This window comes from Ceratotherium simum, chromosome 22, assembly GCF_057802395.1.
Source record: "Ceratotherium simum simum isolate JZ-2026a chromosome 22, ASM5780239v1, whole genome shotgun sequence".
Lineage (NCBI taxonomy): Eukaryota > Metazoa > Chordata > Mammalia > Perissodactyla > Rhinocerotidae > Ceratotherium > Ceratotherium simum.
The window spans coordinates 30,709,310-30,722,425 of NC_141921.1; the positions used below are offsets into that span (position 1 = coordinate 30,709,310).

At 56.7% G+C, this 13,116-nt stretch overlaps 1 protein-coding gene across 3 annotated transcripts in view; it reads left to right on the plus strand.

The window, feature by feature from the left end:
- CRYBG2 (crystallin beta-gamma domain containing 2) overlaps positions 1–13,116 on the plus strand; it is a 33,927-nt gene that overhangs the window by 2,597 nt on the left and 18,214 nt on the right. For 2 of the 3 annotated variants that reach the window (XM_004426128.3, XM_087446510.1), the window contains 6 exons: positions 1,276–2,012; positions 6,847–9,646; positions 10,089–10,136; positions 10,221–10,333; positions 10,503–10,632; positions 12,507–12,646. In XM_004426128.3, coding sequence (XP_004426185.2) covers positions 1,276–2,012; positions 6,847–9,646; positions 10,089–10,136; positions 10,221–10,333; positions 10,503–10,632; positions 12,507–12,646 — 3,968 coding nt within the window. Of the gene's footprint in view, positions 1–1,252; positions 2,013–6,846; positions 9,647–10,088; positions 10,137–10,220; positions 10,334–10,502; positions 10,633–12,506; positions 12,647–13,116 lie in introns of those variants that run through there. The other variant, XM_087446511.1, reaches the window with a different exon arrangement.

A 13,116-nucleotide genomic window follows, 5' to 3' on the forward strand; every position in this document is an offset into this window, starting at 1 on the left:
CAGGGCCGCCTTTTCCACACTGCCTCCTTTCACTTGACCTCCTCCCATCTTTGGCCCTTTCCCCCACATCCTGGCGTGGCCTCCCATGGGTGACGCTGGGCCAGTGGCTTAACCTTCTGGCCATAGTTTACCCATCTGCTGTGGGGACCTGAGTCATGGATTGGACAGTGACAGGGTGCCCTCCCCTTGGAGGAGCAGAGGGCCTCCTCTGGAGGTGGCTCAAGCAGCCGTGTGTCTCTCTGTGGTCCTAAATGCCATTAATAATTACTAGCGTTTAATTGAGTACTCGTTGTGTGCCAAGTACTCTGCATGGATTATCTCATACAATCTTCACAGTCCTCCCAGGAAGTGGGTACTGTTATTATCATGCCCATTTTACACATGGGGAAACTGAGGTGCAAGAGGTGGTGCAGCTAGGTAGCAGCAGAGCTGGGATTCAAACCCGGATTGGCTCGCTCCAGGCCCCCACGTTAATCACTCTGCCCTCCTGTCTCTTGAGGTGTTCAGCTCTGGGGAATGACAGGCTGCATCTATTTCATAGATGAGTAAACTGTGGCATTTGGAATCAAGGGCCCCTGCTAGGAGGAATTTTGACCCCAGACTTGGCTCCTCTGGTGCCAGGGATACAAGCCCCTCCCTGAAAACTGGTGGTTTGGGGGACAGTGTCCATATGGGTTTGGGATCCTGGGCCCTATCCCCTCCTCCACAACCAGGCTCGGCCCCAGAGAAAGACAGCAGACAGAGGTCAGGTTTGTCCCACTTTTAGGGGGACTCTCCTCCCTGGCTCCCTCATGTCCAGGTACATCTCTATGCCCAGGCACCTCCTCCCAGTTGTGCTTGGGAGTCTCGGGCTGGGAGGGTACTAGGGAGGTGGCTGGAGGCTCTCTGAAAGCCTGGAGCGGGCAGAGGCCACGGGCACTTGTGGAGGCATGCCCACACAGTGCCTAATCCCCAGGGCAGCTGGTGCCAAAAGGGCCGGAGGCCTGTGGACGCCTGGGCAAGCAGCAGCTAGCCTGAGAGCTGGGCCCTCACTGTGTGACTTGAGTCCTCAGTGTCCTTTCTGGGCCTCACTTTCCTCATCTGTAGAATGGGAGGGGGTGAGTTAAATGCTGAAGGGCCTTCCCCAAGCTCTGCCCCTTTGTCCAGCTCTCGTGGCCCTGGCAGCCTCTCCTTAGGGCAGCTCTGCTCGACGTCAGAGCTCTGCTCAGCTTCTCCTGTGCAAAGGAGGGCAGGGGGACATGCTGTCACCAGGCCCCTGCCTCTGCTTTCCCTCAGGCCCAAGCCCAGAGCCGCTCAGACTGGGACCTTCGGGCAGGGAGCCGTGGTTCCTGGTTTTGGAAGCGACGACACAGCTCAGGGGGGCCCACTCAGCCCCTGGGGCGCCTACAGAGGCCAGCTGTGGGCAGCGCCTCCGACCTGGCCAACTATGCCTCTGTGGGGCCAGAGAGCCTGGCACTGGCAGTGGCTTCAGCAGAGCCTGCTGCTGCCAGGTGTCCATCATGCCCGGTGCCAGCTCCTGGATGTTTGGAACAGGGACTCCCAGGCTGCACTTGCCCGCAACCCTTGTATATAGCCCCAGAGGTCCCTCTGAGGCCTGAGCCACCCGGCAACCTGGAAGACGTGCTGCCCCGCCCAGCATCCTTACCCATGGCAGAGGGGGCAAAGGGCGAGTCTGCCACTCCAGGGCCAGCCCTGCCAGAGCCAGCCCAGGCCCTACACAAGCGTCCCTCTGCCAGGAAGACCCGCTACCACATCACTGTCACCCTGCAGGGGTGTGGGCAGGCACCTGGGGAGGAGGGTGAGGAGCCCAAACCGGCCCAACCAGCTCCCCACCCCTGTGGCCCTGAGGAATCCAGGGGCTGGCAGGAGCCTCCCCAGGGGCCCCGCCCCATCACGGGGTGCCTGACCAACAGGCCCCAGGAGCTCCGGCTGAGAGCCCCACGGCATCAGGGGAGCACGGACCAGCGGCAGGAGCTCCAGGCTGGCCAGACGCCTGGGTCCCCACACAGACAGTGAGTAGAGGTCGGTCCCTGGGTGGGGCAACAGTGGGAGGGGAAACTGGCCTGGCTGCCTCCTCTTGGGTCTCTGCCTTGTCTCCGGGCTTCCCCAACTCAAGGCCCATTCATTCAGCAACATGAGCGTGAGTGGACTCTGCCGTCCCCTCCCCGTTCCTACTCTGCCCTCCTCTCCCTCTCCTTACCCACAGACTACCTCTTGGAACCCACTGCTGCTCTCTTCTCCTGCCCACCTGAGGAGGGGGAGATCATGTCATGGAGAGGATGGAGGAGGGGTCACCTTCTTAGCAACACCCACCACTCCCCAGTTCTGTTCAGGAGACCACAGACCCAGCCTGGGAATAGGTACCCAGCCAAAGTGCTGGCTTTCCTGGGGCAAGTTACTTAACCTCTCTGGGCCTTGAGTTGTCAAGGAGATTTGGCAGCTGGAGATGAGGAAAGAAGAGGTGGCTACAGGAACATGCTTTGAACTCCAGAGAGTTGGGCTGCCGAAATAGCAGGGATGCTTATTAATAATGCCTCAGTCACAGCAATAATTATCCCACCTGGCTCTGTGTTGGCGGCCACAGGAACAGGCACTGAGATTCCCAAGCCTTGGTTTTCATTTGTGTTGAAATGACTCTCCCAAAGCTGCCTGGTGGGCTCAGAGGGGGAAGAATGGGTTCTCTAAAACTCACTGCAGAGGGGTGAACATGGGACTTCCCTAGGACCACTGGGAAGGGGCACTGGACCTCTGAGAAGTTCCTAATGATGATGGTGGTGGCTGTCACTCATGGTTATTTTCTAAGCATAATTCTATTTAATCCTCACAACAGCACCATGAGGTAGGACTAATCCTGCTCCCACACCCCGATTACAACAGGGAGACGAAGGCTCGGAGAGGTTATGTCACTCACCCAAAGTCAATGAGAAAGTGAAGGGGCCAGAATTTGACCCTGGGTGCCTGTGCTGTAACCATTTCTCTATCCTGCCTCTCAAAGAGGCCTCATGGGCCCTGTGCAGACAGATAGTGGAGGGTTGAGTGTGGGCTCCAGGGCTTTCTGTGACCTTGTGGAGGTGGATTTGGCAGCACCGTGCTAGCAAAGGCAGCATCAGGGACGACCAGGCCTCTGGGCAGGAGTCAGGGTACCTGGTCCTGTGCTAAGGAAGAGAGAGATGTGAGACCCAGGCTGGCTCGGGGACCTGCTTGGGTGCCCCAGCTGGGGGAGATGGGCTGCAGAGAGAGGGAAGGTGGGCGGAGGAGGCAGGCCTTGGAGAGGAGGAAGGAAGGAGCTGGGGGGACTCGGACTCTGCCTGTCACTCCCTGGCTATTTTGGGCCCAGGCGGATAATGACAGACTTGGGCGGGAGGCTAGGGCTCACTTAGGGAGGAAGGGGTCCTCCAGGGACAGCATCCTTCTATGTCTTAATGGGGGAGGGTTCTCTGGGCCAGGATTGGCAACTAGGGGGGGTGGGGAGGCAGGGCACAGTTGGAGCTGCAAGTGGGAATGTGTAAGACGGGTATGCATCCAAGTGTGTGTGTGTGTTCAAGTGTAGGCACATTTCAGAAGGATGGGGGCTTGGGGCTGTGCACTGACTGTGTTTGTGTGTGGAGAATGTGTGCATGTGTGTGTCATTGTGTTGGTGTGTTTCTGTGAGTGTGTGACTTGTGTGTCTGCTGTGTCTCTGAGTGTCTGTAACTTTGTGAGTCTGTGTGTGTTTTTGTGCCTGACCGTGTACGTCTACGTAAGTGTCTGTGTGTATTTTTGTGCCTTTGTGGGTCTATGCTGGTGTCTGTCTGTGTGTCAGTGTGTGCCTGTGTGATGCAGCATGTGTTTGTGGGCATGTGGGCCTGTGGACTGGTTTGGCCTAGTTTGGGGGTGACTCACGGGTAAGCAGGGAGAATCCAGGACTTGTTGGGTTAGACAAGGCTCTTTCCCACACTCCTCCCGCCCCCTCCTCAGCCTTTCCCTTCCCAGCCCCACACACCTTGTTTGGAATCACAGGTCACCATCCCCACAAATCCGCTTCTGGTCTGGGGCCCTGCAGAAGAGAGGGCTCTGGGAATGGACACTTCTGCTGGCCTAGGAGAGGCATCCTGGGTCATTGGGGTCTGTCTTCAGAGCTATAGGCAGGCAGATTGCAGCATAGTTTGAAGAACATTCTGGCAGTCATGACTATCCAGGGATGGGACAGGTCAACTGTGAAATGGTGACCTCCCTGTCCCTCGAAGTATGCCGGCAGAAGTGAATGACCACATGCTTGTGGAATGAGTGACTCTCAGGGGTGTTGTCAGGGCTTGGGTTGGGTTGAGAAAGGCACTGAATTCTGATTGTCGGGAGGTCACTGACAATGTCTGATCTGATTACCAATGGCTTTCTTTGAAGCTGTTCTCCTGTTGCTTTGCCAAAGCCTACTGGGCCTTCCAAATGTGGTTCCTGTTTTTATGTCTAATTCTTTGACCCCTAGGATACCACCTTCATGGGAAAGTTGGCTTTGGATGAACCTAACCAGGGTCCAGCACATCACCTAACACAATTAGCATTGAAAGAATGAATGAATGAATCAATGAATGAATGAATGAATCAGTGACTTAGAACCCAGGCTCTGCCACCTACTATCACTGCCAGCAGGGACAGGGAATCTCAGTGTATGGTAGTTGTCATTATTGTTATTCAGAAATGGAAAGGACACTCAGTGGGGGGCTCAGCGAGGGGGGTGAAGCTCCATGTTGGGGGAGTCCCAGCAAGGAGGACAGGGGTTCTGTTGGAAGAAAGGGGGCTCCTTAGGGAGGACGGGGGAGAGGGTGGGACCTCAGTGAAGGGCTACAATCCAGGGCCTCAGGTGTCTGTGTGTGTCCTGCTCTCAGGAATTCTGGCCTGGGGAAAGGACTGGGGATCCTTCTCAGCCCCCCACCTTCCCTAATCACAAGGCTTTTCCAGGGCCACTCAGACCCTGTCCTGGGCCAGGTCACATGCTGTCACAGCCACCAGTGGTCCTGGAGTCATCAGGCTTCCCTGGGCCTCAGCCCCTTTCATCTCTGCCCCTCATAAAACCTGAGTCACTGCTGGGGCCACAGGGCAGGGTCAAAGTTCAGGATTCCACCAGCTTCTCTGGAGGGAGGAAGACAGAGATGGAGGAGGGGAGTTGGCAGCATGGGTTCATTTCTGGTCTTAACTTCCGTTATAATATAAGCTCTGGGGGCTGCCTCATGGAGAGGAGGAGCAGACCTGAAGACAGGCTTGCCCTGAGGCTGGGGATGAACAGCCTGACCTCTTGAGTCCTTAGGGTCTGAGAATAGGATTACCCTGGTCAGTGCAGCCTGGAAGTCAGAGTGGGAGCCGGGTGGCCCTTCCAGGACTACCATGGCCCCCTTTAAAAGTAAACTTCCAAACCACAGAGTCTGTTTACCAGATAAATCCGTTAGGGAGTTTGGTGTGGTGGTTAAGTAGGACTGGGGTGCAAGTCTTGCTTCTACTACTGTGTGACTTTGAGCAAGTTTTTTAAACTCTCTGAGCCTTTTTTTCCTCATCTGCAAAATGGAATTTTTGTTTATAATTTATTAATAATTTATTCCTTATGAGGTATCAAATGCATGGGATTCTTTTGAGAATTCAGTAGGACAATGGCCATTAGCAAGGTGTTTGGCATAGAGGAAGCCCTCAACAGATGGCTGCTGTTGTTGTTGTTGTTATTACCATTAAAACAGATTCACTGGAGAGTTGCTAGGGAGCTTAGAGGTCTTCTTAGGCAGCTGTGATTATTATCCCCCTGTTTAGTAAAGGAGGTAAAGGAGACCCAGAGAGATCAAGGGAGGGTCAGAAAAGAAGCAAGACCCAGGCCCCACCTCTCAGAACCTTGGCCGAGGGAGCAGGAGAGAAGATGCCTGAACACGGATTCAGATGTGAATTCAAACCCCAGCTTGGCAACTTAGCAGCTGCATCACCCTGGGCCAGGCACTCCTCTTCTCTGCCCTCAGTTTCTTCATCTGTACAATGGGGGAAATAATCACAGAGGAGAGAATTGAGGGAAAGTGCATTCAAGTCCAAAGTGCTGTGTCCTGAGGGGTTTCATTCGGCCCCACGGATGCACACAGGCATGCACTTATGCTCCAACAGTTCTCACCACGTGCTCATGCCACTACACACATGTGCACACCTGCTAACATTTGGTCACAATTCTCCAAGGTAACAGTGGGAAATTTATGAGTCAGTGTTTTAGTTTATAAAGCAAGTTTTCATTCTTTCTCTCTTACTGGATCCTGACAATAACCTATGAAGCACATATTCTTATTATTCCAGTTTTGTGACTGGGGACCTTGAAGCTTTAGGGGGAGAACTGGCCTGCCCAAGGTCATCCAGCTGGTGAGTGACAGGGCAAGGGGGAACCCAGCTTTGCTTGGGGCCGAAAAAAAGTCCGTCTTTCTTTCCTTTCCCTTATAATGATCAGGAACGGGTCAGAACGGTTGCTCAGTTTTCAGCTTCCCGGTTTTCTCGTTTTTGGGTCCTAGAGGACTAGACTTTGCTCCATGGGCAGAGTCACAGCCCCATCCACAGACCAGTGGTCAGACCCCCATGACCCACTGCTCTCCCCTCTCTCTCTTCCAGGCTCAGGCCTCAGCTTCACCCCGGAAAGGACCCTGGTATAGGGGATCACCTGAAAGTGGGGAGAGGGGTGGGAGAGCTGAGAGTATCACGCCCATTTTACAGATGAAGAAACAAAGGCCCAAAAGGTCAAATGACTTGCCTGAGGTTCCCCAGCCTGACTTTGGCAGGGGTAGTTATTCTGCATGGCAGAAAGCCACCCTCACCACCCCCTGACCCCGTCTCTCTTCTTCCTGGCACCATCTGCAGGGAGCTGGATCACACTGAGCCAAGGACCCCTCAGGACAGGTTGCCGGGGCCCAACATGGAGGAGGCAGGTGGGCCCCCAGCTCGGGCTGAGGCCCGAGTGGTGAGTGCCACGCTGACATGGCGGCAGCGGCCCCCTGCCCAGGAAGAGATCAGACACCGTTTTCACAAGGTGTCCCTGGTGTCAGGGGCCCAGATGGAAGCTCCCCGAGAGGAGATGTTCGAGTACAGCTACCGTCGAGAGGAAGTCAATGGCTTTGCTGCACGGGAAGAAGAGACTGTGAATTGCCAGGGCCCCCGGGATGGGGCTGGCTCCAAGAGCTTCCAGAGCCATGGGCCCATCTTTTCCAAGAAGTACACACCACCCCCCAAGGAGAAAAGGCCAGTAGGGAGGCTGAAGGAAGCTGTGGACCAGGTTGATGGCAGCTCCCAAGACCCCAGGACTGAGCCACCAAATCTGGGAGCTGTGGCCAGGACTGAGTATTTGGTGCCTCTGCCTGGGCCCCGTGAGCCGAGCCCCCACCCAGGTGTGAGTCACATCAGTGGGAGCCTCCGGAGCCTTGAGGAACGGCGGGTGACACGTACCGTGCGGACCACCATGGTGATGGGAGGGCATGTGGACCGACGGGCGAACAGCTCTGTGACCGTGGGGCCAACACTTCCAGGCGAGGCCCTGCCAAGGGGACGCAATGCTGCCCGCACGGTACGGGCAGTGGTGGTGAGGCCCCGGGCTGACGGCTCCCCCAGCCGCAGTCAGGCCCTGGAGCTGCTAAGTAGCCTTGTGCCTGCTGAGCGTAGCCCACCTACCGGCCAGCTTCCTAGGCCCATGGCTGCTGTGCCAAGGAGTCCAGGTCTGGGTGGGTCAGAGGGGGAAGCCCTGGGGCAGCTACCTGAGACAGGGACAGCAGTGCCAAAGGACGGATCTGCCCTGGCCCCTGCAGGCATCTCAGAGGGTGTTCACCTACCTCAGAACCAGGATGTCCCTGCAGCCCACCCAGACCAAGACCAGGTCAAAGCCCCAGACGCCAGGGCCCGTGAGTCCCCAAGGGTGCAGGGAGCCTCCAGCCGCACCCAGCTCCCTCTCCAGACCTCTCAGGGTCATGCACCAGTACCTTCCTCTCCCAGACTCCAGACCCAGGCCCCCTCCCTGGGCCCAGTTCACCCCCCAGAGCAGCCTGTGGTGCCCACTCACCCCGAGGCCCAGCTCACTCTCAAGCCCAGGGGACCCCAGGCCCTGCCCTCTGTAAAAACGGAAGGGCTCACAGATTCCCCTGCTGCCACCATCCTGCCCATGGTGAGGAGCGAGGTTGTTACAGTCCCTGGACAACCTCTTGCTCCATCCTCTACAAGAAGGAAGGCTGTCCCCAGCCCAAGAGGTCTGTCTGCTCCACCGTCCCCAAGAAATAAGCTTGCTCAGGACTCTGAAAATGTCCCTATCTTCTCCCTTACCCAGAAAGAGGTAGTGCAGGGCCCTGGTATTCCTGCTGATCCATCCCCCACCCAGAAAGAGGTTGTGCAGAGTCCTAGTGCTCCTGCTGCTTCATCTCCCAAACCAACCAACGTTGTCCAGGGCCCAGAAGGCAGCCCTAGCACCCAAAAAGAGGTTGTCCAGGGTATCGAAGGCAGCCTTGCCCCTTCCCTCACCAAAGAAGAGGCTGTTCAAGGCCTGGATCCTCCTGCTATCACATCCCCACAAAAGGATAAGTTTGTCCAGGGCTCTGAAGAGAGCCCCGTATCATCTCCCACCCAAAAAGAGGCTGTCCAGGGTATTGAAGGCAGCCTTGCCCCTTCCCTCACCAAGGAAGAGGCTGTTCAAGGCCTGGCTGCTCCTGCTGTCCCATCCCCCCAGAAGGATAAGCTTGTCCAGAGCTCTGAAGAGAGCCCCATATCATGTCCCACCCAAAAAGAGGTTGTCCAGGGCCCTGGTGCTTCTGCTGCCCCATTTTCCACCCAGAAAGTGGTTGTCCAGGGCCCTGCTGTTCTCCCTGCCTCCTCCTCAGTGGGCAAGGTGTGCCCCCACAGCCCAGGAGGCCCCCCTGTCCCAGTGCCGATGGGAGCAGAGGCCAGCCTGGAGTCCCAGCTTGTCCCTGAGTCCACTGAGGGTAAGGCCCTCCCAGAGCCATCGAGGGAGGAGGAAGAGGTGGCCCTGGCCACTGACCTAGAGATTTTCCTGGATACCCTGCGGAGCATGGAGCCCCCCGAGATCCTCCACACTCACCGGCTGCCACGAGCCCCTCGCTCCTCCTACCTGGCCATGTATGCCACACTGCCCCCCATCGAGGAGGACCATCCTGGGCCATGGGTGCTGGGATCTAGCCCCCAGGAGGGGCCCGCACTGGAAGAAGAGGAGGAGGAGGAGGAAGAGGAGGACGAGGAGGAGGAAGAGGAGGAACCAGAGAACCCCTACCTGAGCGACGATGAGAAGCTCCAGCGCATGCAGGAGAAAGCCAGGCCCGGCCCCTCCTGGGACTCCCGCCACGCCAGGCCCCCCCAGGCCTCTTGCTCTCCTCTGGAGATGATGAAGAAGCATGTAGCAGGTGCCAAGGGCCCCCACCCAGAGCTGGGGCCAGAGTGGCAGGCAGGCGGCAGGCCCACTTCCCGTCTTGGAGGCAGCCTTCTCTTTGGTGGTCTGGTGCCTGCTACCAAGGAGGCCCCCACCTTGGAAACACTGGGCACAAAACTATCTGCTCTGCCATCCCATGGGGCACCGGGGCTCAGGAAGGTGCCAGGACAGCTGCCCCTGCTCTGCAGCGAAAGGCCGCCGCCAGAGAAGCCCACATTTGCCCGGCCACCGGAGGGGTGGGTGAGTGAGGACTTGGGTGGGCGAGGGAGGGTGCCTGGCCTCACCTGGGCCGGGGTTTGGATGGTGTGAGGACCATGATACTGGGAGGCAGAGTAGCCAGAGGGCAGAGGCTTGCGTCTGAGGTCTAGTTTCGTTGTGACCACGTTTCTCTGGGCCCCAGTCTCCCTATCCAAACAGGTGGAGATTTGTGCTGTGGATTCCAAAGGGCTTGGTGGCTCTGATAACTTGGCAGCTGGGGAAGGGGAGCAATAGGCACCCAGCTCCTGGGCCAGGGGGATGAGGCCCCTGGGGGTTGGGAACAAGTAAGTGTAGCATCCTCTGTGGGTCAGCTCTTTGGGGGTGGAGGCCAGTTGGGAGGATGTGGGATCCCTGGAATGGCAGGTTGTGGGAGGCAGTAAGAAGACACCCCCATAAGACTTCTTGTCACCGCCCTCCATTCCAGAGCCCAGCATTGAAGACCCAGGGCAAGCTGAACACCAGGCCTGGAAAGGTAGGGTGTGGGGCAAGTGGGTGGGGACAGTATGAGGCGGGGTCTAGGGACAGGGTCTGAGGACTCCTTCTGTGCCTTCTCCAGATGATCCTCTTCTCGGAGCCCAGCTGCCAAGGCAGCAGCAGGGAGGTTTGGGAAGACATTGCTGATGCTTCCAGCTGGGCCCGTGTGGCCTCCATAAGGGTGGTGCGAGGCTGGTGAGTGCAGAGGTCCCGGCGGGGGTCCTGTGTATGAACCTGGGGGATGCAAGGGCTGACCTGGAAGTGTCCAGGCTGACCTTGCAGAAACCCCCTCAGCTACCCAGAGATCCTGCCTGGTGGGTACGTCCTCTCCCCACCCAGTGACCGCGGGTCTCTGTGCCCACAGCTGGGTGCTGTACGAAGAGCCGGAGTTCCAGGGCCGGAAGCTGGTCCTGCCAGAAGGAGATGTGGAACTAGGAACCCCGGGGTCAGCATGGAGTACCCAAGGCATCGGCTCCCTGAGGAGGGTTGTCCGGGTGAGCGGGCTGGGAGTGGGGGCCCAGATGTTGCCCTGTCTACCGTGGGCCCCAGGCCCTGAGGAGGGAGACAGCCTCTGGTGCCTAGAGTTGGAATCATACAGGGTAAGGGGCAGAAGGGGTTTATTATGGACTCACCCATAGATCCCCGACCTCGGTGCCAACTGAGGAAGAAAGGGGTTCTGGGGGTTGCTCAGCCTGGCTTGGGGAGGCAGGGGCCAGGCAGAGGCCAAGCCCCAGCTTGGGAAAGCAGCCTGGGGAAGTTTGAGCCAGCGCTGGAAAAGGATTGGGTTAGAGCAGCAGAAATGGGTAGGGGTAGATGTGGGTGCTCGCTCACCCCCAGGGTCCAGGCTCTCAGGCCCACAGTCAGACCCAAGGTGCCACAGATGTTCATTCCTTCATTGGCTCACAGATGCTCGTTAAGGTCAGCTGTGTGCCAGGCACCACGCCAGCCAATGGGCGGGTGGGGGAGACCTGCTCTCTGCCCTGCAGGACTCACGGTCAGGCTAGGGTATGAGGGCTAGGTTTGAAGCAGGAAAGCCATATAACCAGATTAGGGATTTATAAACATCCCTCCAGCTCCCAGGAGAAGAGACTAGATGGGGATCTCGGAGGCAGGAAGACCAGGAAAGGCAGTGATTTCCAGCTGAAAGGCACCTCTGAATTTTGAGGGAGGAGTATGTGGTTTGAAAAGGCATGATCAATATTATAGTTTCATATCTGTAAAGTGGGAAAAAACAACATTGTTTTCATAACACAAATGTACAAGCTACTGAAATTAAGCTTGACAGAACCATCTTGGCCACTACGGAGACCCAGAAGAGAAAGGAATAACTCTAAAAGCAGGGCCGATCAGATGTTTTGGTTTTAATAACTCCGAGTCCAGAGCTGTCACAATCCTCCTGGTAGGAGACGATGAGAGCTGACGAGTCTTAACTAGGGCAGTGGCCCAGCCATGCAAAGGAGGGACAAGAGTTTTCAAAGCCTCTCCAGAAACACACAAATGGTTGTGGACGATTTGTGAGCTTCCCACAATAAACTCATCTTCGTGTGGGAGGTAACAAGCTACAAAAGAAAAACAAGGGCTTTGAAGTCAGGTGGACCCGGATTTACTTGATTCATGCGGCATGCACTGGGTGCCTAGTGTCTTCCAGGCACGTGGGAGGTGCTGGATTGCAACAGTGAACAAAACTACACTGCTCTGTTCTTGGCCTGCTAGTTACAGGCTGTGTGCCCTCAGGCAGGCCGCTTAACGTCGCTGAGCCTCACTTTCCTAGTCTGTGAATGGAGTAATAACTCCGCTTGAGAAGACCAAACGGATGGGGAGGACGTGCCCTTAGCACGGTGCCCTGCACTCAGTAGATGCTTCATAAACATTTGATGAAGGAGTGAGTGAATGAAAATGGTCCTAGTGAGGAAGAAACGCCCAGAATGCAGAGAGGACCTGCTGCTTCCTGAGATGAGGGGCAGGTGGAAGCCAGTCTGAACAGGAGCAGGAACTATATACAAAGGCAGGGTCAAAGGTAGACCTCAGGGAGCGGCTGTCCATCCCACTGGTCCCTCCTCCAGGCTGGAAAGCAGGCTACCCAGAGGCAAGGTGAAGGGCATGGGATGTGCGGGCTCCTGACGGGAACTTTGGTCTCAGGTCCCAAAGACCCAGCATGGGACCAGCAAGGGCTTTGGTCTCCGGCTTGTCTGGCCAGGCATGCAGAGAACATGCCAGTTACCCTCCTGGCTTCTGGGGAGACAGCCACAAAGGTTTCCCAGAAGCCCCCTGGAGGCCTGGCTGGACAGGCTTGGGGACACAGATGCAGGCGGGGGTAGGCCCTGAGGGGTGCTGTTTTACACTGTATGTTTCCACCCCTCTCCTGCAGGACTACATCACCCCACAGATCTGCCTGTACTCCGAGGAGGGCCTCAAGGGAGAGGAAGTGAAGCTAACTGAGGCCTTGGAGGACCCCCAGGGCCTGAAGAAGCCCCTGCAGGTGGCATCTGCCACTGTCTCCGCAGGACTGTGAGTCTGGGCTGTTCTGGAATCCCTTCATTTAAGATTCACTCTGCTAGGTGCTGGGGATGCAGAGGTGACAGGACATAGAAGTGCTCGGTCTACTGGTGGGGACAAGCAAGTAAGCACATAGTGGCAATCCAGAGTTCTGGGATGGGGGAGCACAGGGCTGAGGGAGCACAGAAAAGCACCAAACCAGCCTGAGGTCAGAGAAGCCTTCCTGGAAGAGGAGACACTTCAGCTCTGGGAATGAGTTGGAACCAGAAGAATCTAAGCTCCATGAGGGCAGGGTTTTGTATGTTTCGTTCACTACTGTATCCCTGATGCCTGAAGCCAGGCCTAGCACAGAGTAGATGCCCCTAAATATTTGTTAATTGAATGAATGGGGAAAAGGGTATATCCAGCAGAGGGAACAGCACCTGCAAAGGCCCAGAGGCTGAGAGATCTAAGCTTCGAAAGTTCAGTCTGGCCAGTGTAAG